We start from the raw sequence: 22,037 nt of genomic DNA, 5'->3' as shown, positions 1-22,037 counted from the left end.
AGCTAGAGAAAAATATTTTTCCCGATTTTTTTTTCTTCTATGTTCCTTTTTTTAAAAATTCCTATTTGCTTTTATAAATCAAAAAGTCTCAAAAACAGCTTACATTTTACAAGGGAAATATTAGATGTTTATACTTTTCGCCTACTTGTTAGTTAAATCAAGTGCTCGAAATCAGCAGTGAAGACCAGCTTTTATTTTTCATCCAGGCTGTTCGTACTTCGTAATTCATATTTATCATACTTAAAGGCAAACTTAATTCAGAGAATTAGCTGATAATGCAGGGTCTTTCATTCGCTAGTCTCAAAAAACACACAGCAGTAAGTGTTCCTTTCGACATTAAAAATTTTGTTTGTCTACTTATTTCATAATTTATGCGATTTAAAACGGCTGCACATTATAATTATTAAGACGAGAATTTTCTTTCCAGCTAATTCCCCTCTTCGTTTGTGTCGGAGTGGGATGTGTTGGTTCAATATTTTATTTGGGCCGCTTAGGATTTCGTAATCCTGAAGTGTCATGGAATAAGCGAGGAGATCAACAACCATGGAATGAATATACCGAAAAGCAGTACAAGGTAACTGTGAACAGAGTAAAGTATATTGTATTAGAGTCACTTTAAGTGCTTTTTTAAAAAAATATTTAATCTATTTGCAGTTTTACTCGCCGAATGTGGATTACAAAAAACTAGAATCACCTGCCCCTAAATATTAGTTTATTATAATTTTTGCTGAAAATAGTCCTTCTTAAAAATGTAAATGTTTGATCATAATTGTTTGTTAATATGTTATAAATAAATATGTGTGATATTAAAACCAAGCCGTTACTCTTTAATGTGCCCCTAAGCGTCTATAATTAACAATAAGAAGCGTATGTACATTAAGGATTCTCCCCTTTGAAAGAAAATAATTTATGTAGTTACATTGCAGTGATTAATTATGTTAATGTTAACCGATTGCCTTTCTGTATTCATTCGGAATTCATTTTTTTTTTCTTTTGTCTTAGAGGCTGCTTTGATCAAAATTGCATCCAGTTTAGGACATCCTCTTCTGGCCGATTTCTTACTTACTCCTTCCTTTTTAAAAATCAACTCAAGTGCCTGAAGCTCTTATTTTTTAAATATTTTTTTCCGTTTGCATTCAAATCCTAATCATTTCCATGCAAATATGTACACTAATCTAAACGTTACCGTTCAAACTATTTTGGAATGCTTTATCACGCTTTGAATGTAGAGTTATCAAACTAAACTCTTCAAAAAAGAAGTGCTCTGGATCAAATAGTTTGATGTAGTTTTCTTCAGAAGGAACGGATCGGTTAACTCTTAAATAATTAACTCGTAACATCTCAGGAGATATTAATAAATTAATAATTAATTATCCAGAAAGTTTTATTGTAATGAGAAACCCACTTTGTTTTGACAATCTCTGGCTGTCTCATTTTGAAGAAATGTTCTAAAGTCGACATTTACATGTTTATGAGAAATGATGTATTGCTTGAAGATTTGCAGACATTCCCAAAAAAATAATTAACTAAATTCTTACATAAAATTGTTGTTTATTCGACCTCTTACAATGAAATCGCCTTCCCTTTCTCCAGCATTATTCCAAATCTAATTTTTCCATGAAAATGAATGCAAGCAAAAATGAGAATCTACATGATTGTAGGAGTATACATATTTAAAAAACGTTGCTTGGAACCATTCGACACTTAAAAGTGTGTAGAAAAGTGGAAAGAAATTTTGTAGGTGGATGTCAAGTGCTGTTCACGAAACGAACGAAATTACTTCTGAGGATGGAAGAAAATTCTGAAAACAAAAGGAAAAAACGTAGATGATGAACCATTATTCAACGATTTTATTGAAAGCAATATCCCGAAAATCGTGGAATTCAATCATTCTATCAAAATTATGTTGAAAGTAAGTATTCATTTTGTTTGAAAATTAATTATTATATGAAGTGAATTCTTGGTTATTTAAAAAAAAAATTACTGAAATAAATTAAATACTGTCCATGTTTTCTTGCATTCTTGCAAAATGATTAGGCAGGATCAAAAATTTTGTTGGGCGGACTTGAAGGAGATGTTAATTTTACTCTATAATACCATTTCATTACATTACTTAGTCTAAAAATCAGCATAATATTTATAAGTCCATTTGTTGCCGAGTTGAGTTAAATTCCAGTTATTGCCTAAATTCTGCATAAAATTAAATAGTCGTCCTTTCGAACTTAACATTTTAACTCGTATAACTTTTGTTTTAACTTATTTCTTGGAGTTTTCTAAAGGTCTGAGCGTCAAGCTTCCGTAATTGTAGTTAAATATATTCATGTGATTTTTCAATGTCATTTCGAACCTCGTAATCTTATGTAGTTATTTTTAAGAATAAAAAGCAAAACAAACATAAAGACGGCACTTTAACAATAAGCAGGCAAAAGTGCTCTTAACAGTAGGCGGTCTAAAATCAAAACTATTATGTATAAGTATATTTTTATTCATGTTAAATCAATTTCTTTCGATAAAAATCATTCGAAATCGTTCTATAAATTAACACTAATTATTAAATTCATAAATATTGATTAAAAAACCGTGTTGGCGCATTTATAATTTCTTTTCAGGGCCGTTGTTATGGAGACTATCATTAACAGTGCAGAAGCTTAGAAATATTTAACTAGTACCTTCATAAAATGAGTACATATTAAAGTCAGTGGTTTTACGTATATTTTTAAAAAATATCATTTGCTAATTATTTAATACGATTTTGTGTGACTTACTAGAGGAGGTAACATAATTGATTTTTTGTTTTTTCCCAATTATTTCATCATCTTTTAAAAGAAAATGGTAAGTATGATTGAATCAAGCACTGTTACAGAATGCTGTTTAATGTAGTGTTTGCTAAAAGAAAAGTATTTTATTTAACCACAATTAAAATAGGGGAAGCTGCAAAAGTGTGTAACACAAAGGAGCAATTTGATTTTGAGATATTGCCAATCCAATGCGCCAACGGGAAAGAAGTGATTTCAGACTACTTGTCATCTCAAAAGATAAAGTTACTTCATCACTATATTCAAATAGAAAGTTGAAGAGCAAACTAGAATCTCGCAATGTTGTATGTGAAGCTGCAACCAAACGCAGGTCTTGAAAACTCAAACTAGATTCGTTAAACTAACTTCATGTGCATTTATTTTCATACCAGAACTCGGCCGTTCAAAGTCTATTTCGAAGCGTATGCTGTGAAACTCTTAGAACCTTAAACTTCGTTTTTTTTTTCCTCTCTGGTCTATGCATATTATTGTGATCCCAAGTATCGCTGCAGTGTTTCCTTACTCTCAGAACTTGCACTTGAGGAGGCATGTCTCGAAAACTCACTGTATCGATAACTATGACCATTCTTCCAATTAGTTCCAAATAAATCTGAACAAACTCTTCAGAAGTAAAACTATTGTAGCGTTTAGAGTACTGATAGAGAGAATATTTTTCAACCAAAGAAATCAATTAACAAAGAGAAACGTACAAATCAGGTTTACATTTCTAATTCAAACTTTTCCATTTTAAATCACTAAAGAGAACAAATAATTAATTCTCAAATATCCAAAATGTTCCTTTTTTTGCACCCTATAGTATAAAATGCGTATAATGAAATAAAGATATAATTTAACAAAGAAATTAATTGATTGCAGGAGACTTTAGGTTTAAATGAACAACATCAGGGTATCATTCGAAGTTATATCAAATTTGCAAGACATCAAAGAGGGCAGAATCTTAAATTTATAGATATGACGTTTCAAGATGTTATAGATTCAAGGTATATTCGTTCATAAGTTTATTACTTAAAAGATAGATCTTCTGGAGTGCAAATAAAAACTAAGAATTTTGAAAATCTCGATCATATTTTTAGAGACAGCCGTTGGCAATGTGTGTGCGTGCCTGGCAAATTCTAAATTTAGTTAACACTGGAGAATCTAATCTTTCTAAATAAGTATTTTATAAAGTATTTCAATGTTGAGTTAATTGTTATATATTTGTCATAAAATTTAGACTATTAGAAGACACATACACCAAAGATGAAGTTGAAGAACTAATTAACAACATGAAAGACGTAGTTAGTGGGGAAGTGGCAGGTGAATTAATGGACGTATCTCATATTAATGTACTTCTGTTCACACAACTTCTGTCACAAGCGGAGAAATGGCATCTTCGAATGAAAGTAGATCTATCGGATGTACAGAACAGGTTTATTTTAATTGATTTATTTTATCCATAAATATAAAAGGACCAAAAATAAATTTGTACTCTTCAATGGTATGGTTCCCCATTAGGGGCGATGTTCTAGCCACTTCTTCAGAGCATTTGAATAAATCAGACAATTTACCTTTTGGGGGATAAGTCTAAGATCTTTCACCGTCAAGATCTTTCGACCAAAGATCCTGAACTTAACTTCTTCAAACCCAAGACAATCTATCTAGAAATGAATGGGAGTTTCTTTCTCTATCTCATAAACCATACCAAACAGCTTTATAAAGAGAACTATTCTGTAAAAATTAATCCACATCGCCTAGTGTGTGATCCGGCCTGGATTTTAGAGATGTCGGTTGAAAACATAGAATTAACTTTCCACAGCCATATCCGGACCCCTAATCAGCATTTTCAACCTCCGATATCCTAATCATGCTCATCTAAAATTGATATGAAAATGTCCATTCCTGGAAGCTAGACAGTTGTATGTCATTCATAAGTTTCCTAGTCAATAAAGGAGAGAGAGATGCGCCTAATTTCGCCAACCTATCTACTTTTTCAGTATAAAAATTGAATAAAAAAAGCAAGAGTAATTCTCAAACTATGAAGAACTTCTAACCAATCTTATTTCTTCTTCATTGTTTTGATCTACATTAAAAAAAAGAAGGTCAAATTTAAAATGTAATGCTCTGGAAAAGTGTAAAATTTATTTTAACTATTAATGTGAGATTTAGAGGTGACGAATTTTGCCTGCAGGCACCCTAAATGCGAGAAATTATTTAAGGGCTGATGAAATGATTAAGGTTTGTCAGAGTAATGTGATGCTCGCATTGTTAGCATAGTTCAACTCTATGGATGTCAAGATCCCGTAAAAGTGACTAGTCAGTTCTTTCTTTGTGGTGCACTTACATAGATAGATTCTTCAAAACCAACTAACCAAATTCCACAGTTCAACGGAATCTGTTTATGGATCCATTTGTAACAAATTCTTCATTTCCTATACTTTTCACTATAACATTAATCATTCGCCCTTTTTCTACAGGGAACTTCTAGAAAAAGTGAAAATAATGGAAGAAAATGAAAATAAAAGCCAGCCGAATCCGCATAGACTTGAACCATTGGCCGACAATAGTTCAGGCTCGTTTGAATTATTGAAAATTGAAATTGAAAGATTAAAAGATGAAAATATGAGATTAGAAAAACAAACAGTTGAATATGAATCAAAGGTAAGTTTCATTTACTTATATTTACATACGAAAATATTATTTATAAATAATGTTTACTCTCAATTTTTCCCCCCTAAGTGAAATAAATTATTGTTCTATTTTTTCAAAACAGTTAAATCAATTAATAGAAGAAAAGGAAAAAATGGCCTTATTATTAAAAGCAAAAGAAGAAGAAATGACTGAATTGAAAAATGAAACCGAAAATTTATCTCTCACTAACAAAAATTCTGAAGTAGAAACTGATTCTGTAAGTCAAATTATTATTTTTATTTAATTTTTCCTTAGTAATAAGCTCTCGTTTAACTGAAATTTCCCTGTAAGATATGATTTAAGTGTAATTTACAGTTCTGATTTGCATAGTGTAAGTAATAACAGAATAATATTCTAACTAAATACCTACTTATAAAAAATAAAGATAAAATAAAATCATCTCTTAATTAACATTCTATTTCAGAAAAACGATTCAGAACAACTTCTTGGTGAATATGAAAAAGTATTGACAGAACAATTAAGACTCGAATTGGATTCAATGCGACAAGAATATCTGTCAGTTCAGTCGCAACTGTCTCTTGCGGAAAAAGTATGTATATTATTAACAATAAATTGAAATTGTTTGTAAAAACAAAAAAATGATTGAATTTAGATTTTGAGTAAGGAACTTATTGTTTCTTTTGTGTTCAGGAACTAGAAAGAAAATTCAATCAAACAGCCGCATATAACAATATGAAAATGATGATTGCCAAGAAAAATGAACAAGTGAAGGAATTACGAACTCAACTACAGAAATATGAAAAGACAAGTGAACCAGCGCCAGAATAATTGGTTGCCTTAGTGACAGTAATCTTGAAAAGATTTGTTTTATATAATAAACTTTTTTTTTTAAATAAAAATTAATTATTCAAGTTATTTTAATTCTTCTATAATAAAATATCACTAGAAAATGCAATTTTTTCTTTCTCTTTAATTATTATGATTTCTTTTTTTATTTTATATGCTCATTGATATGACTTATTTTTATTCGTTGTGATAAATTGGATCCGCATTGCATTTAAATGTTGTTTATTGGATATACAATGGCGCCAGTACTTTTGAATTAAAATGCATTTCTAGATTGTTTCATCCTACCAGAGCGCTCGTCATTTACACTAGAATAGCTTCAGAGAAGGCTGAGGCCTTCTATCGGTTCAGACAAGAAGACTTGCTCGTAAGCCCAATTATATTCAGCACCTATTATCATTATCTGATCCTTCGATTCTAAATTTTATATTATCACCGGGGTTTTCTAGTGAATAGATGTACCTATTATAAATTTCCTGCAGGCGTTTCCCTTTTCTATACGTCATTTACCGGCAGATATTTTGAAACAAATCAACACTGTAAATTCTAGGTTTGCAGTTGTTATCTATTACCCAAATACCGATTCTGTTACCGCTCACCGTTCAAAATATGTAGTATTTCAATATTCTGCACACATGGCTTCATATTGAAGAGATTGACAAGATTGGCCTCAACGAAAATAGGTACAAGAACATGCAGTCTCCCTATCTGTAAAATCCTTCCACTCACCCATTTGTAGCAGCTAATTATAACTTCACCAAACTCTATCTCTCGGACTAGAATTTAAAATGGTAAAAAATCCCTGAAATACAATACGCAAAGGTTCTCTGAATCTCTAACAAATAAGAAGCTTGCTAAAGTACATTTTATGCCAATAAAAAGGCTGATCTGTTTCTTGAAATTCGTTTTTAATACAGGATTAGTTCGAACTAAAAGAAATATGAAAATTCTCTAAAATTAATTTGCCAAGAGAGAACTGAGTCGAGAAAGAAAAAATTTGAACGGGATCTTTCTTACATTCTAATTAATGATCATGGTTATTATAAACATCAGTTGTAATCTTAAGCTATTCTATTCTTTGTCATTCCCATTTAGTTCTAGACTTGAATCAGTAAAACAAATATATTACTTGCCTGTGAAAGTTGTTTTTTTTCTCTTTGTTGACAATTCATCCAAATGTAGAAATAAAGATACAATATAATCCAAAAATTAGATAAACATTGTAGTATTCTGTTCCTAACTGTTTTGAAGTCTTGTCACACAATGGTGTGATCAATGGATGTACATTTCTTTCAAAAATCTGGAAAATTAAACTATTGATAGTATCATTTTGGCGATATTAAAATAAATAAAAAATTTATAGCATCAAACTGGCAATTTTGAAATTACCTTATCAAGTTTTAAGATTGAAAGCCATGATTCAGTGATTCACTGCACCATTTAATTACTTAATTATTGACTATTTTGCTGATATGAGCGATATTGTAAATCTACTTGTAAAAATTAGAGAAAGGAACAGAAAATTGATAGACGTTCGAAAATTCATAATTTGAATCCCCCTCTACCATATTTGTGTAAATAATTCATTTTGGTTGTATCATATGAAAAATAATAGAGAATCTTATTAAAAAGTAATTAATTATTTACGCTTATCATTAAGATACGAATTATTTAGTGGTATATGCAATATTTCAAATATAGTGAATGCCGTTTTTGTTTTAAAATAGGGAAAATTTAGGATCAAGTGTGCCATAATTGCATACGTCTTTTTCTATGGTGTAGTTCCGCTCTTTGAGTTAGGTTGAGGTTGGTGTCATGTTTTTAAATCCATTTTAATCTTAATTATTGCAATAAGATTTATACTTTATTTTAATCTGATTTTGTTTCAATCTGATTTATGTGCTGTTCGCATAAATTAAATAGTTTTAACTTGATTAAAAATTGAAAGTCTACCCAGGCTATTCATACGGCTTACATAGGTTAGGCTTTTTCGTAAACATTTAATTTTACTGGATGTAACATATTTTTAGTAAGATTGAATATTTTACATATGACAACTTACAAACAGTTTTTAGGTTAATCGTTGAATTAATTTATTTTTATAGAAGTGCAACTGTTAAACTTTGTTTGCAGGCCTTTACAGAAAATGGGGGCTTACAAATATGTGCAAGAGCTGTACAGAAAAAAACAGAGTGATGCTCTAAGGTATTTGCTTCGAATACGTGTATGGCAATATCGTCAAATGACGAAGATGCACCGGGTCCCACGGTCATCTCGCCCTGACAAAGCTAGAAGAATGGGATACAGAAATAAGCAAGGTAACTAAAATGCATGTGTTGAACTTTGATTATACACTAATTCACTAGTCTCTTTTTACCTTTAAATGTTATTTATTGATATTTAGTACAATACATTTTTGTTTTAAGTAAAAAGTCTAAGAGCTTTTGAATTACTTCGAAATGTGGTAATCATGCTTCTCTAAACTTCCGAACATTTGGTTGACAGGATACGCAATTTTCCGTATCAGAATTCGCCGTGGAGGCAGAAAGAGGCCAGTGCCCAAAGGAGCTACTTATGGAAAGCCCAAAAGTCATGGAGTAAACCAGTTGAAACCAACTAGGAACCTACAAGCCATGGCAGAAGTACGTATGCTTCTATATGCATATTGTAGTTCCACAATTTTTCATAAAAGGATGATTAATCACTACTGGTGTTTGTAAAGTATTAAAATTAAAGAAAAATGTGCTTTCAAGTAGAAACAATGGAAATTGATTCAGTATAGGTTCACCATAATGAAGGGGCTTTTGTAGGAAGTTTTAGATCTCGAAATTTTATCGAAAATTTGTGTTATCTTGTAATGTCTGATTCAATATTGCCATTACTACATGTTAGTTTTGACATGCAAAAATATTTCCGTTTCATTTAATTATCAAAAAGTCCTTAAAGTGAGTAAATGATCTTTAGGTTTTGTGCTATTAAGTATTATCGCCTACCCATATTCCGCGCATAGAAACAAAATAGGCTTAATACTAATTTTTTAAACATTATATTAGAAACATAACATGTTTGCGTATGCTTTTAATCCACAAAAATTCGAAACCCTTGAGAACTCGGCCTGCTGAAATAGATAACTGATGGGATCGCTACGAGATGTGCCTTGAACTACAGAGATGTGGTTAAGCATTGAATGGTACGTTTCATTTTCATTACTTAATGCAGGTGCCCCATGGCTTCCCACAACGGTCCAAATTTAGGTAGCAAGCTTCCCAATTTTGAAACATTTAATACTTATCCTTGCTATCTCTTCGTGATTCTATCGAAGTCCCGGGGAAGAAACTTAGGTATATGCAGACAGAAGCCTTTTCAGGAAATGACTTAATCAACTATACACGTATATAAATACATCTATTTTTTCAGGATCGAGTTGGGAGAAAATGTGGAGGATTGAGAGTATTGAACTCTTATTGGGTCGCTCAAGATTCCACTTACAAATATTATGAAGTAATCACCGTAGATCCTGCCCACAAGGTAATTTCTGTAGAACCATTCCTTCTAAAGCTGCCTTCTTTTGAAAGAAATATATTGGTCTCTAATATTGATCTGTTATTAATTTCATTTATTATAGGCAGTAAGACGTGATGCAAAAATAAATTGGATTTGCGATGCTGTGCATAAACATAGAGAAATGCGTGGCAAAACATCAGCCGGTAGAAAATCCAGAGGTCTTGGAAAGGGTCACAGGTACTCACAAACCATTGGTGGTTCCAGAAGAGCTGCCTGGATCAGAAGGAATACGCTCCAGTTGCGAAGGAAGCGATAAATCTTTTATTTTATTTTTATGTACTTTTGTTTATATAATCTACTGAATAAAGTTTTTCTTTCAGTGGGTTTTATATTTAGAGTGTACTTGTTGTTTTTTAATTATTTTTTACCTTTCTATCCGAATCTATTGCATGTATTTAGTGCAAAATAATGATCTGATAGGTATTGGGATCATACACTAATGCTTTATTTCGAGTTTTCTTTGACGAGTCTGAAAAACCGGTTTGTAAAAAATGGGCACGTACAAGCAATAACTCAACAGCTGATAATGGTTACTACCTACCTTGATTATTTATTATCCAAGTACTCATTACACTTCAATTTAGGTGATACAGTTTTATTTGAAACCTTTCTCCAGGGCCATTTGCCGACCTTCGGGCAGTGTTCTCCCACAACAGAGATCTTTTAGGAGGCTCTGTATTTTTTCTGGATTAGACTTTATATTTTTTCAAAAAATCACACCCTGCTCTGAAATCTAAAGATAATAGAGCCCGTCACTAGTCAGGAAGCTGTAAACCTAATTAATTATCCAAAAAGATGGACTGATTTCTGATCTCGTAAAAATCATAAGCTCTTTAGGATATCAGAAGGGATTATGTAACCATCTGGCCCATTGCTCATTGTTCCCAAAGGTGTTTAATCTCCAGAAAGATTTATGTATATAATTTATTCTATTATTTTAAATTCAAAAAGCATTTACCTACATAAGTTGAATAATGTCGGAAGATAGATTACAGTAGATCTTAACTTCACAATGTTCTTCCAACTCATGATTTCAGAAAAACATTTCGAAATAGAAATTTAAAAGGATTTTTTTCCTTCACTTTATTTGTCATATTTACACCTACAACAAATGTTGCATAAAGTAAATTTGATGAAACTAGTTAAATTCACATGAAAGTCGTGTAAGATTAACCACCCATTGATGGAACTCTTTCTCAGTAGATTGCACTCATATCAGTAGGTCCCTAGGCCACCTCCGCTTCAAGCGACGAGGAGGATTGTCTGGAAGGTGAGGAGAGAGGAGAGTTGTTGGACGAGAGGATTAGGATGGTGAGCAAGGAGGCTGTGAAAGTTGCAGTAGCGAGACTTTATTAGGTCGGTTACAAAAGGGATGTGAATGGTAAGGTTAGATTTAAAAGGATGAATCCACATTTTGAGGTACTCTGTATCCGAAAAAAATCTCGAACCAAATATCAGGAGGTTGAAAATTGATATCTCGATTTCATCTTACCAGAAGATCCGACTGTATCTTAAATATTGTAGTGAGATTATCTTGGAACATAACTCCATTGGTCTTCAATAAACTTTGCGTATACTATGTGTACTTGACCTTTTTCATTTATTTGTATAATTTTTTACTGGAAAATTTAGGCGTTCTGAGGAAGCTTAACTAAGTAACTGCAATATAAGAAACAATGGAATATTTTTTTAAATTCCGAGTTTGACAAATATTTATGAGCAAGAATCTTAAGAGAAAGCTGTTAAGAGTCATCACATCATTTTTTGTTTTTTTTTTAATTTCTCCGCCGCATACAAAATTTGAGCAACACTAAACGCCATTTAAAAGTACAACTACACAATTATCAAACCTGTATTACCCGAACTCAGTTAGGGACTGTAGAGGAGGACTTCGCGAACTCACCACAAACTAGTAGGTCATCAATTAACAAGTACGGAAGTACACGAACGTTCAGATATACATATATATAAAGTGAATCTTTACTATTATTAAGATTTATATGCAAGAACATCTTCAAAGACAAGCCTGTAGCTGCTGAAGGATGACATCGCTATTTTCCCTGGAAGAAATGGTTCCACGGTGTCTCGTTATTTCTATCTTTACTTGGACGGGTACCTGAAATGTTGGTTGAATAAACTTTTGGGTACCAGTGTTTTCAGCAGCATTCCTCAACAACTTCATTTCCTTGGTCTGAAGACAACTAACTCATCCATATCTAATTCAAGATCCAAGACTAGTAGATGTTACAGTATTTTAAGGTATAATGTCTGTAGCAAAAACATTTGAGCATTTTTTGAAAAAAAAATCCTAGTTAACTGAAAAACAGATTCAGTAAAGTGGCACTTTTCAATTGGCTGATTTTATCCAACAGATTATTGTCGATGCCGAATGATGGCTTTGAACAAATGCTGACCGTACACAAACCATCTCACACAATCTATTCCTTACGTTCCTTTTTTTTAAAAACCACTTTTTCTGTTTCTGGCGACCTCAAAATGGAACAGTTTCGGTGAATACTAGATATAGAATATTTCACTTGATCGCAGTATTCCATTAGCAAGAGAAAATAAAATAGTAAAATCTAGGTAAGAACTATTTTAATTTCTTCTCGAAGAAGAATATATTCTTTAAGTTAGTAGGTTGGTTGATGAGGTTTACTTAACATGTCGAAACACCTCAGCACGAAAAATTAAAGAGTAAATCGCTAAATTTTCTTTAACGATACAAGATGTCTCAATTAAATTTTCATTTGATAAAACAAACTAGCAATAAAAAAAGTAACACAGTTTCCAATCCTAATTGCCCTTTTTTTTCTTCTCTTCTCAAGGTTAAATATTATAAAAATATTAAATTTTTAAAGTAAAAAAAAATTGTTTAAGATCTGTAAAAGATCTTAAAGAAATTAATACTGCTTTTAAAATTCAATTCCAAAAAAGAAAAACAGCCAAGTATTAGCTTACATAAAATCGTTTTTATTTTATTTATTCTTGCCCATAAGAATTAGGTTTACCAATTTCCGTCAGGTAAAGCCTAACAGCTGTATCCAAAATATTATAGATATCTTCGCATCCTTTTTGTGCCTGTTTGAGTACATCTTCCAAAAAGTTTACATGGAATCGTTGAGACATTTCCATCAAAGCGATCTGAAAATTAAGAGATGTTTTATGATGAGGAATTTCTGTTAGGTCAGCAGTTATGAATTTTGTTAAAAATTTACTTATTCAAATCTTACTTGTTTAGAGAGAGGTAGCATGGCTACAGTAAGTGTAGGTCCACCAATATTTTCTTCTAAATGACTGATATCAACCATTGGTACGTTTCCATTGGCCAGTGATGCGGTGCACGCAATTACATATTCTCTTAGAGGTATGCCAGCATCAATCAATGCCAAGGTTGCAGCATTCACTGCAGCACTGTAATTTCCACCATCAGCCTGAAGAACCTGAAAAATTTAAACCATTTTAGTCGCTACTTTAACAAGTTCTAAGGTTTTCCAGCTAGTCTTTTTCTGCCATACTTGCTACTCTGGTCTCAGACTTCTAGGTCCGCGGCCACAAACTAGCAATTGTAAAGCAATCAAAAAGATAAGAGGCAATTTCCTCACCTTTTGTCTGAATCTACTCAGCATAGGGAAGAAAATGTCCCACCCACTGTAGGAGACCCCCAGAGATGTTTTATACATCTCTTTGTTTTTTATATGTAATGAGTATTTTGTATGTGCATTTTTTTCAAGTTATCTTTTAATATCGTTTAGTAAGCAAAATTTAGTTTAGTGAGCTAATAAGTAAAATAAATCGGTCAGTAGCTGTTCGGGTAATATTTGATTTGATTAGTTATTCGGTTTCTCTGCTGAAGATCAACCGAAAGGACCCTAATCGAAGAAGGCAAGAGTTGTAAGACGCTGGTTAAGAATACAATACCTTTTCTAGGCTGGTTTTTGCACAATGTTTGGTGCTAAGTCGCCCCTGGTGTTTTCTGTGACAGAATTAAGTGAATTGAAAACGTATATTGGGCAGGTTCATTAATAAGTAGTTCACCAGTTAACATACCTTTATTAACTGACTTACATGTCTAGTAGTGATCCCCACTACTTCTCTTACTTACTACCTTTGTACATATACAACAAGCATGAAGTGCACCTACTTTTTTAACTGGATACCTGCCCTAATCACCAGACATCACCTTCTTAACGGAATATCTTCTGGGACGCCAAGATATCTGAGGAAATAGCACGTATACTTCAAACTTCAGAGTTGACCGTAATTACTTATACGATCAAGTGATAGGAAATATAATTCAAACTAACAATGGAACAATAATCGAAGACAATTTACAAAAAACTCAAATACTCTACCTCAACATAAACATTAATCTCTGATCTTGCCATAAGTTCCAAACGAATCACTGATGATAAAGCTTGATGTAAATTGATAGTCATTTCGGTAGTTTTCTTATCCCCTCTATTTCGATTTCTTCTTTCTGTTGTGCTGAATGCTGTCATACTGTATTGGCAGTTAAGATAAGCAGAATCATGAAGTATTTTGGATTTACGAGAACTTCGCATCTAAAATAAAGGAATTTAATTAAAACAGTTAAGCATCATTTTAAATTGATAATGTAGCAAAAACGCTAAGTGAATTGAATATATAGTTAAAAAAAACATACTTCACGTGGACCATAAACAGCGGCTATAACTTTTGTATTTCCTTGTTCCAAATAGGCACTTCCATCAGTATGACTATAAATACCTAATTTACATCTTATAAGTCTCAATTCATTAGCTCTTCTTCCGTCAATCCTTAGACCTTGATCATTTAATAATTCCATTATGAATATTTTTTTACCTTTAAAATAATAACAGTTCCTTCTAACTACAAATTATTGTAAGGTTTTCATTGTTCTCGAATATGAATAAGAAGTCTTAAAAATCAAATATCTCGCAAAAATGACTTTTTTGAGAGAACCAGTAAAAACTTTTGAATCCACAATCCACGCCACCATCAGCGTAACAGAGCAGGTTAGATAAACTCTAACAACTGGAGAGGTTATTTTAAGGTTTCACAAAGTAAAATGGGAAAATGTACCTGAAATATAGTGTTAGAATAAGATGAATTTTAAGTTTGTCAACAGCAAATAATTACAAAGATGAGAGATATTCCTCTTGTGAAGTAAAGTTCTTTTGCATTTAAACAGAAATTAAATTGAATCTTGTGAAGATTTTTCAGTTTATTAATAATGAATGAAGAACCATCTTTACCACATCTGGAAGAAAATGATATGCTGTCATCTGACAAAAGTAAAAATAACGAAGACTGCAGGAATGAAACAAATTTTGAATTAATTCAAGAACATAAAAAGCTTAAGCGAAAGAAATTCGTTTTAGGAAATCATATAAAAATCATACAAGGTAAATTATGTAGAAAACCTTTACAAAAACCTTTTCTTTATAAATAATTTTTAAAAAAGTAATGATTCTTAATTTATTCTTTTTAATTGTTCCTACATATTTTAACAGACAAACGTACACAAAACAAATGAAATGTTACAGAAAAGCCATCAATTTATTTGTGTACTATCTGTAAACATAAATTTAAATGGAAAAGACAGAGTGCGTACCACGAATATTGTAGTACAGGAAAAAGGCCTCTTCAATGTAAATTATGCCCTAAAAGATTTGTAACAAATTCACATCTACTGTACCATCTTTTGACACATAGCGGTAAGATTTTCTCTTTTATTACTTCTGTGTTAAAGAATGAAATGTCCTTCTTTTTTTTTTTTTTTTTTTTTTTTTTTAACAATGTCTCATTGTTTTTAGGTGAATATCCATTCAAATGCAGTTCCTGTAATAAAGCGTACAAACAAAAAGACAAATTAAAACGACATGAAAAAGTTCATAGCGAAGGTAAGTGTTTGAATAGTAGTTTGTGAAGGGTAGTAGAGGTGCACTTCTTTTAAAGTGTTGTTCAGTACAATGAAGTACGTAATAATTTGTATAATGTTATAAAAAATATAAAAGTTTAAAAAATTCGGAATAGTAAGGAAGCTACGATGTAGGACAATGATAAAAGAACACTATTGACATGCACTTCATTTATTATATTGTATTTTATCTGGATTTTTTTTTGTTTTTAACAGAAGGAGTTATAGGAAAACAATGTTGCTCAGTCTGTAAGAAGGTGCTAAGTGGTACGAGCTCTTTGAAAGTTCACATGCGCATCCACGATCCTGACAGACCTTTCAAATGTAATCAGTGTAAAAAAGGTTATATTACTGAATATGATTATAAAAGACATCTATCTAAACATTCTGGTGAGATTTATTTTTTCACCTAGTGTATTAGTAATGGAAACATACTATTATAAACTTCAATTTTTTAAATTTGAATTGCAGGTGTATCAAATTTTGTTTGCGAACATTGTGGTAAATCATTTCCTAGAAAATTTAATTTAAACGCCCATTATGTCATACATTCTGGGTTTCGACCGTATGAATGTTCTGTATGTAATTGTGCTTTTAAAAAGAAATACGAACTCACCAGACATGAAAAACAACACGAGAGTAAGTTGACAGTTTTATTTTTTTAAAATTTCTTTAGATGAGAAAGCTCAGGATGTTTTCAATGCTTTTAATAGGATGCAGCAATGATTATTGAATTGTAGTTTTATGTCGGAACAAGAAATGTTGAGTTTCCTTGTGGTTTTTAGTGTTGTGTGGTCTGCATACCTTAAAAATGAAAATCTAATTTGAAATGCGTTTGATAATAATAATGTAGTCAAACTATTTATAAAAATTGTACGTTATGGTACTATACATCTAAAACGTTTTTAATTAAAACATTTTTCTCTGAAAATTCTATCCCTCTGCGAAAGGTTAGACTCCCTCCATAGTATCATTACAGTATAATGCTTGCACCTGTGGCGATTTTATTAAAGAAAGAAAAAAATTAGTTGCTAAAATTCAGAGTGTGAAGAAAATTTCACAATCAAGAATCTCCACTTTACTTCGTGAAGTTTCACTTTTTGAGGTTTTTAAAAAAATGGCTCGTAACGATTTTCTGTAATATTATTTAAGGAATTTTTGTCGAATTCATGAAGAAGACTCTTGGTTTAGGGGATGAGTTTCTTTCTTTCAGACGAACCGTATTATGTACGGTTCCCTGTATTTTAAATTGTAAAATCAAAAAGGTTTTTTCCTCCACAATTCTTACTTTATGGAAAGTTTAAAAAATCAGAAGTACCACTTTAGTGAGTGGATTTTTCTATGATTTTTTTCGATTTTACTTGTACTTCGTGAATAGACAAAAAGTTTTCAGTTGATTTTTCTGGGATAGTTCGCAGTGCGTGTTAAAATGTTCTTATAGTTATCACCTCGAGAAACGTAGTAAAACTGTAGGAGAGTTATTTATATTTTGCTGTTTACAGAAGTGATGGTATACGAATGCAGTTTATGTTCAACCAAATTCAGTCGTAAAGATAATTTACTTCGTCACGCTAGAAATACACATCCAGGTGAAAAGATAACCATTAAAATGTCACCCGCTGAACCAAATGATTCGGACCAATTCGGCGATGAAGTAGAGAATGTACCAGTGAGAAAATCTGTTATAGTCAGCGCTCCGCCATCACAACAAACCTTTCCGCTTCGACAGCCAGTGATTCAGTTAGCACCTTCGTCCAAGAAACAACTAATTGCTTTGTAACTATTTTAAGTGGAAATTTATTCCCACATATTAGTAATATTACCATTATTATAAAATACTTGTACAAAATTATTTTTTTATATATCAAATAAACTTATTAATAAAAAAGATTATATTTATATTTTATACCTGATCAATTCCATCTTGCTAATTCATTTTTTGTCCATTATCTGACTTTCCTAATGCATCAAATTGTCTAAACTTAAATTACTTGGAACTGCAGGTCAAAGAAAATTGAAGCAATTTAGATCTAGTGAAGTCTGGCTAAACAAGTTACGATTTATAATTAAAAAGTTCAAAAGCGTACTTAAATACCTGTACTTTTTTAAAAAAAGTGCAGGTATTTTTAAAGAAAATCCTCAAAAACTGAAAATCGATAAGTAAAGAGGCAATCCCGGTTACCTGATATTGCCCGATTATAATTAAGCATGGTGGTATCAATTCTAAATAACGAACATTTGGCGATTTTCAGTTTTTAAGTTATGCTGCTCTCTTATATTTTCCGTGCTTAGAGGGACTCAAAATGCCAATGAAAACTTAAAACTGGCAAGTTCGCAAATTCTTCATACTGCTCAAATAAATCGATAAAATCAATTAAATCTTGATCTTATCCCTTTCAAGAGAAATACTGCAATTTTCTAGATTTTTCCATTTAGGGTTTCACAAAAAAAACAAAAAACCTCGTGAGTAAAAAAAAAAACAAAAGTTGGCATTTAGAAAAGTGGACAGATTTTGTTTACTTCCGTCCCTCTTGCTGCAGTTGGAGTGAGATACCACCAAAACAGCTTCTTGACACTCTATCAGAGCAGAAGACTTGGAATCAATATCAAAATACAAGTGATAGGATCCTCCAGCCCGACGATACAAAACTGCTCTAAATTTTTATTCTATAAACTTCCCAAGTTCTTATCTACAGTAATATAATAAAACCTTAATTGACCGACGGGACAGAAATGTGGGGCTCTATCAAACGCTACAACTATTATCGACTTAAAAAAAAATCCAATCCAAAACCCTTAGCTGAATCACCAATTTTGCATTTGTATATTTCCAACCAAAACATCCACAACGATCCGTTTTTGTCCATTATATACAACAGTAAATAATAATAATAATAATTCCTTTTCTCCCTACTACAATCCCTTAATTCAAGGAAACTCTCTACCCACTCCGTTCCTGTAAATTTGGCTAGAAGATCGTGATGCCCATTCACAGATCTACGAATATAATAAAAGCAAACAATGCACACTAATTTACGGCTATACACTCAAGTGTTTAGTTCAAATTTTGAATATTTGCATTCCCTTCGAATGCTCCTTTAAATACCTTAAATGCTTTATCCCATCTGCTATCTATCGCCAGCAAACCTCTTACTCTTCAATATTGGTAAATAACTCGAAGGACTGCCAGTGATCAGCTGCCCCACTCTTGAAGTCACTTTAAGACTAACCACATTTACTAAATGCATATTTCTTCTTCTAAACTCTCTACGGTCAACTCAACGAGTCCTTTATAATTTGTGGCAAGCTAGAACAGGTAGTTCTCTTGATGAACAATTGACCTTCCTGCAAGTTTGAAAAATTAGTATGTGCAGACTTAAGGATTCTTCGGTGGCTTCTTTCTCCAAAAGATGTTAAAATTTATAAAAATATTATAATACCGTTTTGTAATGATTCTGAAAACCAGACGCGAGATTAAATTATGTAGAAACCACCAAAATATTCAAACCGACCAAATAAACTCTCAATGGAAAAATTATATATAAATATAGATAAAAATAAATAGTAAAATGAAATTATGTTATGCACGTATGCAAGGGTTATATACTCGTAATTAAAGTGTAAACTCCAAGACAAATGAAACAATCTGTTTTATAGCATAAACATTTATTTTTCAATCAACGTTCTTAAAACTGATTGAAACTAAAGGAATTTCAAACTATACGGAAGACATTGGGTAGGACATACAATACTTTAATTTCATATTTTTCAAATTTTTTTTTCTGACTAGAACATAATCATTTGCTTTTTAAATTTAAAAAATTCTAAGTTCTATTGGTATAAAAAAAATTCTTACACTTCATTTAACTCATAATTATATTAGATGACTAGCAATATTATCAACATTTAATTCTAAAACAGACAATGTCAACACCTTAAAGTACTTTTACATCAAAACAGGGTTTCTTATATTTATTATTACTTGTTTAAACAGTCAAAAATTGTAGTGTAAATTTCTTGGAAAATTATCGGGAATGCGTCTATATAGCATGCAAGTTACAATTAAGATTTATCTTTGATAAAAAGAAAAAATGAAGCCCGCATTAATGAAATCCTAAAATAACTACGGAAAAATTGAAATCCAAGAAATACTAGATTCTTTCTGGAATGTAAATTAATTAAATAAATATAAAATGCCCATGTTTTTGTTTTCTTTGATAGATACGAACACGGCTGGGGTTAATAAAACATTGAATAATTAACCAATATTTCGATATTGTTAGTTTAAACACTTCTTTTAGGAAAGGCAAACGCAAAGTTGAATTTAATTGGGTAGTTTTTAATAAGTTTTATAGACCCAATGAAATTTAATTACTTTTTTTCGCTGCTTGCCTTTCCGTTCTATCAACTGCAGCAATATTAATTGATGCCACATATCCATGAACTAGCGAAATTAATGTCTTGAGGAATGCCACTGGTGCTGTGGTATATGCGATTGCTTTGAACAATCCTACGTTAAATATAAGAGGACCTTGTGTAAAATGTAGTAGGTACAACGAAGCATAGAACAATTCATTACAAGCGCAAAACAAAAATAATACTGTTTTAGTATAGTAAATAGCCATGATGGAATTATCGTTCAAATCGTGGAATTTATGACTGGATTTACCCCTCAACAATGATGAATGAAGAAATATCCAGTGACAAGCTATATCAATGACCATTGACAATTGAAATAGAAACATATATTTCGGATAGAAATAGCTAAGAGTTACACATAAACACATTGTACCACAACGATCTGTCAATTGGTCTAACATAGCTCCAAATTTAGTGCTTTGATTGAAATGTCTTGCTGCATGACCATCAAAAGCATCCAGCAATCCGCTTACAATGTAACAAATGCCAGCGATTACATAATTTGTTGGCATAAAATAAAAAGAAATTATTGCCAATATAATTCTGCCATATCCAATGATATTTGGAATGAACAGGAAAATATTTTCATCTTCTATAGCCATAATGTTTTTAATTTTTTATAGAAAGCTCAAAAATGAAGACAACAATCTTTCACCTCCAAACTTCTTGGTGAATCACTAAAGGATTAAGTTATTTTAAAAATAAAATGAGAAAATGTAAAATAACTTTTTTCTGGATTAGTAAAAATTTCACTTGAATTACCTATGTATGTTTCAAAAACTATGTGTGAGTACGCAAAGCGGTCAATTAAAACAACTGAAACTTTTTATTGATTCGTATAGCAACTAGCATTCACACAATTTTGTCAAGCCTATTTCACAAAATGTCAACTAAAGTAAGAGATTGTAACCTATCCACAGATACCTAACCTTCTATCAATTTTTTTTTATTTATTAACTCAAATCCAATAAAACGTTTCAACTCCATTCATTCGATTAGTTTAAATATTCATAATACTTGTTATAAGTGTTTATATAATTTTTTACCTAGCGCAACTTTTTATAGCAAATGTATAGGAGTAAAATACTAGTAAATTGAAAGTAAGGATTTTCTAAAATAATACTGCAGATTACGCTGTTAACAATGCACAAAATTCTTAAAAACTAAACGGGGCTTATTTTAAAACAAAAAATATCTCAAAGAAGTTTAACTCGCTAGAGTTGAAAGATCTTAATGTAACATTTTTTCAGTTTAAAGCTCAAACAGCTAGTACTTTTTTCTGTGAAAACCATACATCATTTTAATCCATAGCCTATTGTAAGGAGTGTTCATCAATTATGTAAGATCTATTTTCAGTATAGTCATATTTGAAGATGATTATTCCATCGGGAGCAACTTTTCTCTTTGTCATCTAAAAATTAAATTAATTATAACATGAGTAACTGGAGTTTTATATTGTTACAGATTAAAATAGGAGTACATTTGGCCTTGAAAACTAATTCATTATCAGCTACTTTTATTAAATATGAATTAAATAAGTGATAATAAGATAGATTTTCAGCAGATAACGCCAACAAAAGTCTAATTAGTCATAAGCAGATTTTAAACTGATGAAAAAACGAAGGAAAATAATAGAAAATTTAGTGACGTTTTAATAAACATTAACGAAATGCGTAAACAATGCTAAGGAGTTCAGTTAATCGTTAAATTGCAGAAAATAGAAGAAAAAAAAAAATTCCATTAATTTCACACAAAAACCTCTATGGAATTATCAGTAAAAGTATTTCCTGCACAAACCTTATCTTTATGAACATAAACCAACTCACGCGTATTTAGTGGGG

At 31.4% G+C, this 22,037-nt stretch overlaps 6 protein-coding genes across 10 annotated transcripts; 4 read left to right on the top strand and 2 right to left on the bottom strand.

Moving 5' to 3' along the window:
- The first annotated feature begins 142 nt into the window (after window positions 1-142).
- On the top strand, window positions 143-816 carry ND-MLRQ (NADH dehydrogenase (ubiquinone) MLRQ subunit). Its single transcript, XM_074115556.1, has 3 exons — window positions 143-317; window positions 428-574; window positions 655-816. The coding sequence occupies exons 1-3, from the start codon at window positions 276-278 to the stop codon at window positions 709-711; spliced, it is 246 nt and encodes an 81-aa protein (XP_073971657.1). The 5' UTR covers window positions 143-275; the 3' UTR covers window positions 712-816.
- A 957-nt stretch (window positions 817-1,773) lies between these two features.
- On the top strand, window positions 1,774-6,359 carry LOC141447741 (leucine zipper transcription factor-like protein 1). Of its 3 annotated transcripts, none has more exons than XM_074115532.1 (7): window positions 1,774-1,912; window positions 3,672-3,796; window positions 4,030-4,224; window positions 5,270-5,453; window positions 5,566-5,700; window positions 5,908-6,033; window positions 6,135-6,359. In XM_074115532.1, exons 1-7 carry the CDS (start codon window positions 1,904-1,906, stop codon window positions 6,270-6,272), a joined length of 912 nt encoding a protein of 303 aa, XP_073971633.1. In that variant the 5' UTR covers window positions 1,774-1,903; the 3' UTR covers window positions 6,273-6,359. The 3 variants fall into 3 exon arrangements, with proteins under 3 accessions (XP_073971633.1, XP_073971635.1, XP_073971636.1); XM_074115534.1 differs by lacking the exon at window positions 1,774-1,912 and adding an exon at window positions 2,424-2,832; XM_074115535.1 differs by lacking the exon at window positions 1,774-1,912 and adding an exon at window positions 2,904-3,126.
- A 1,583-nt stretch (window positions 6,360-7,942) lies between these two features.
- Window positions 7,943-10,196, top strand: RpL15 (ribosomal protein L15). 3 transcript variants are annotated; one of them, XM_074115543.1, is made up of 5 exons: window positions 7,943-8,096; window positions 8,424-8,608; window positions 8,796-8,932; window positions 9,708-9,818; window positions 9,916-10,196. In XM_074115543.1, the coding sequence occupies exons 2-5, from the start codon at window positions 8,437-8,439 to the stop codon at window positions 10,108-10,110; spliced, it is 615 nt and encodes a 204-aa protein (XP_073971644.1). In that variant the 5' UTR covers window positions 7,943-8,096; window positions 8,424-8,436; the 3' UTR covers window positions 10,111-10,196. The 3 variants fall into 3 exon arrangements, with proteins under 3 accessions (XP_073971644.1, XP_073971645.1, XP_073971642.1); XM_074115544.1 differs by having other exon boundaries at window positions 8,071-8,269; XM_074115541.1 differs by lacking the exon at window positions 7,943-8,096 and having other exon boundaries at window positions 8,405-8,608.
- Window positions 10,197-12,806: 2,610 nt separating this feature from the next.
- On the bottom strand, window positions 12,807-14,903 carry Ski6 (exosome complex component Ski6). The gene is made up of 4 exons (XM_074115540.1): window positions 14,521-14,903; window positions 14,210-14,419; window positions 13,088-13,297; window positions 12,807-12,998 (listed from the first exon to the last, which is right to left on the bottom strand). The coding sequence occupies exons 1-4, from the start codon at window positions 14,680-14,682 to the stop codon at window positions 12,837-12,839; spliced, it is 744 nt and encodes a 247-aa protein (XP_073971641.1). The 5' UTR covers window positions 14,683-14,903; the 3' UTR covers window positions 12,807-12,836.
- Window positions 14,904-14,913: 10 nt separating this feature from the next.
- On the top strand, window positions 14,914-17,671 carry LOC141447739 (uncharacterized). The gene is made up of 6 exons (XM_074115529.1): window positions 14,914-15,262; window positions 15,404-15,574; window positions 15,674-15,760; window positions 15,994-16,167; window positions 16,249-16,416; window positions 17,280-17,671. Exons 1-6 carry the CDS (start codon window positions 15,091-15,093, stop codon window positions 17,555-17,557), a joined length of 1,050 nt encoding a protein of 349 aa, XP_073971630.1. The 5' UTR covers window positions 14,914-15,090; the 3' UTR covers window positions 17,558-17,671.
- Window positions 17,672-19,426: 1,755 nt separating this feature from the next.
- On the bottom strand, window positions 19,427-21,134 carry Pis (phosphatidylinositol synthase). Its single transcript, XM_074115545.1, has 2 exons — window positions 20,959-21,134; window positions 19,427-20,873 (listed from the first exon to the last, which is right to left on the bottom strand). Exon 2 carries the CDS (start codon window positions 20,796-20,798, stop codon window positions 20,145-20,147), a length of 654 nt encoding a protein of 217 aa, XP_073971646.1. The 5' UTR covers window positions 20,799-20,873; window positions 20,959-21,134; the 3' UTR covers window positions 19,427-20,144.
- Between the last annotated feature and the right edge of the window lie 903 nt (window positions 21,135-22,037).

This window comes from Rhodnius prolixus, unplaced genomic scaffold (assembly GCF_049639745.1).
Source record: "Rhodnius prolixus isolate KJV_2025 unplaced genomic scaffold, Rpr scaffold_13, whole genome shotgun sequence".
Lineage (NCBI taxonomy): Eukaryota > Metazoa > Arthropoda > Insecta > Hemiptera > Reduviidae > Rhodnius > Rhodnius prolixus.
Note: the sequence above shows the minus strand (reverse complement) of the source record. Positions and strands in the feature narration are given on the sequence as shown.

Coding starts and splice junctions, on each gene's coding strand:
- LOC141447739 (XM_074115529.1), top strand. CDS start 15,091: ATGAATGAAGAACCATCTTTACCACATCTGGAAGAAAATGATATGCTG. Junction 15,575..15,673: donor CCATCTTTTGACACATAGCG/GTAAGATTTTCT, acceptor CATTGTTTTTAG/GTGAATATCCATTCAAATGC. Junction 16,417..17,279: donor ACATGAAAAACAACACGAGA/GTAAGTTGACAG, acceptor TGCTGTTTACAG/AAGTGATGGTATACGAATGC.
- LOC141447741 (XM_074115532.1), top strand. Junction 4,225..5,269: donor CTATCGGATGTACAGAACAG/GTTTATTTTAAT, acceptor CTTTTTCTACAG/GGAACTTCTAGAAAAAGTGA. Junction 5,454..5,565: donor CAGTTGAATATGAATCAAAG/GTAAGTTTCATT, acceptor TTTTCAAAACAG/TTAAATCAATTAATAGAAGA.
- Ski6 (XM_074115540.1), bottom strand. CDS start 14,682: ATGGAATTATTAAATGATCAAGGTCTAAGGATTGACGGAAGAAGAGCT. Junction 13,298..14,209: donor AGATTAATGTTTATGTTGAG/GTAGAGTATTTG, acceptor TAAATTTTTCAG/GTTCTTCAGGCTGATGGTGG. Junction 12,999..13,087: donor TGCTACCTCTCTCTAAACAA/GTAAGATTTGAA, acceptor CTTAATTTTCAG/ATCGCTTTGATGGAAATGTC.
- RpL15 (XM_074115543.1), top strand. CDS start 8,437: ATGGGGGCTTACAAATATGTGCAAGAGCTGTACAGAAAAAAACAGAGT. Junction 8,609..8,795: donor GGGATACAGAAATAAGCAAG/GTAACTAAAATG, acceptor TTTGGTTGACAG/GATACGCAATTTTCCGTATC. Junction 9,819..9,915: donor CCGTAGATCCTGCCCACAAG/GTAATTTCTGTA, acceptor CATTTATTATAG/GCAGTAAGACGTGATGCAAA.
- ND-MLRQ (XM_074115556.1), top strand. CDS start 276: ATGCAGGGTCTTTCATTCGCTAGTCTCAAAAAACACACAGCA. Junction 318..427: donor GTCTCAAAAAACACACAGCA/GTAAGTGTTCCT, acceptor TTTTCTTTCCAG/CTAATTCCCCTCTTCGTTTG. Junction 575..654: donor ATACCGAAAAGCAGTACAAG/GTAACTGTGAAC, acceptor ATCTATTTGCAG/TTTTACTCGCCGAATGTGGA.
- Pis (XM_074115545.1), bottom strand. CDS start 20,798: ATGGCTATAGAAGATGAAAATATTTTCCTGTTCATTCCAAATATCATT.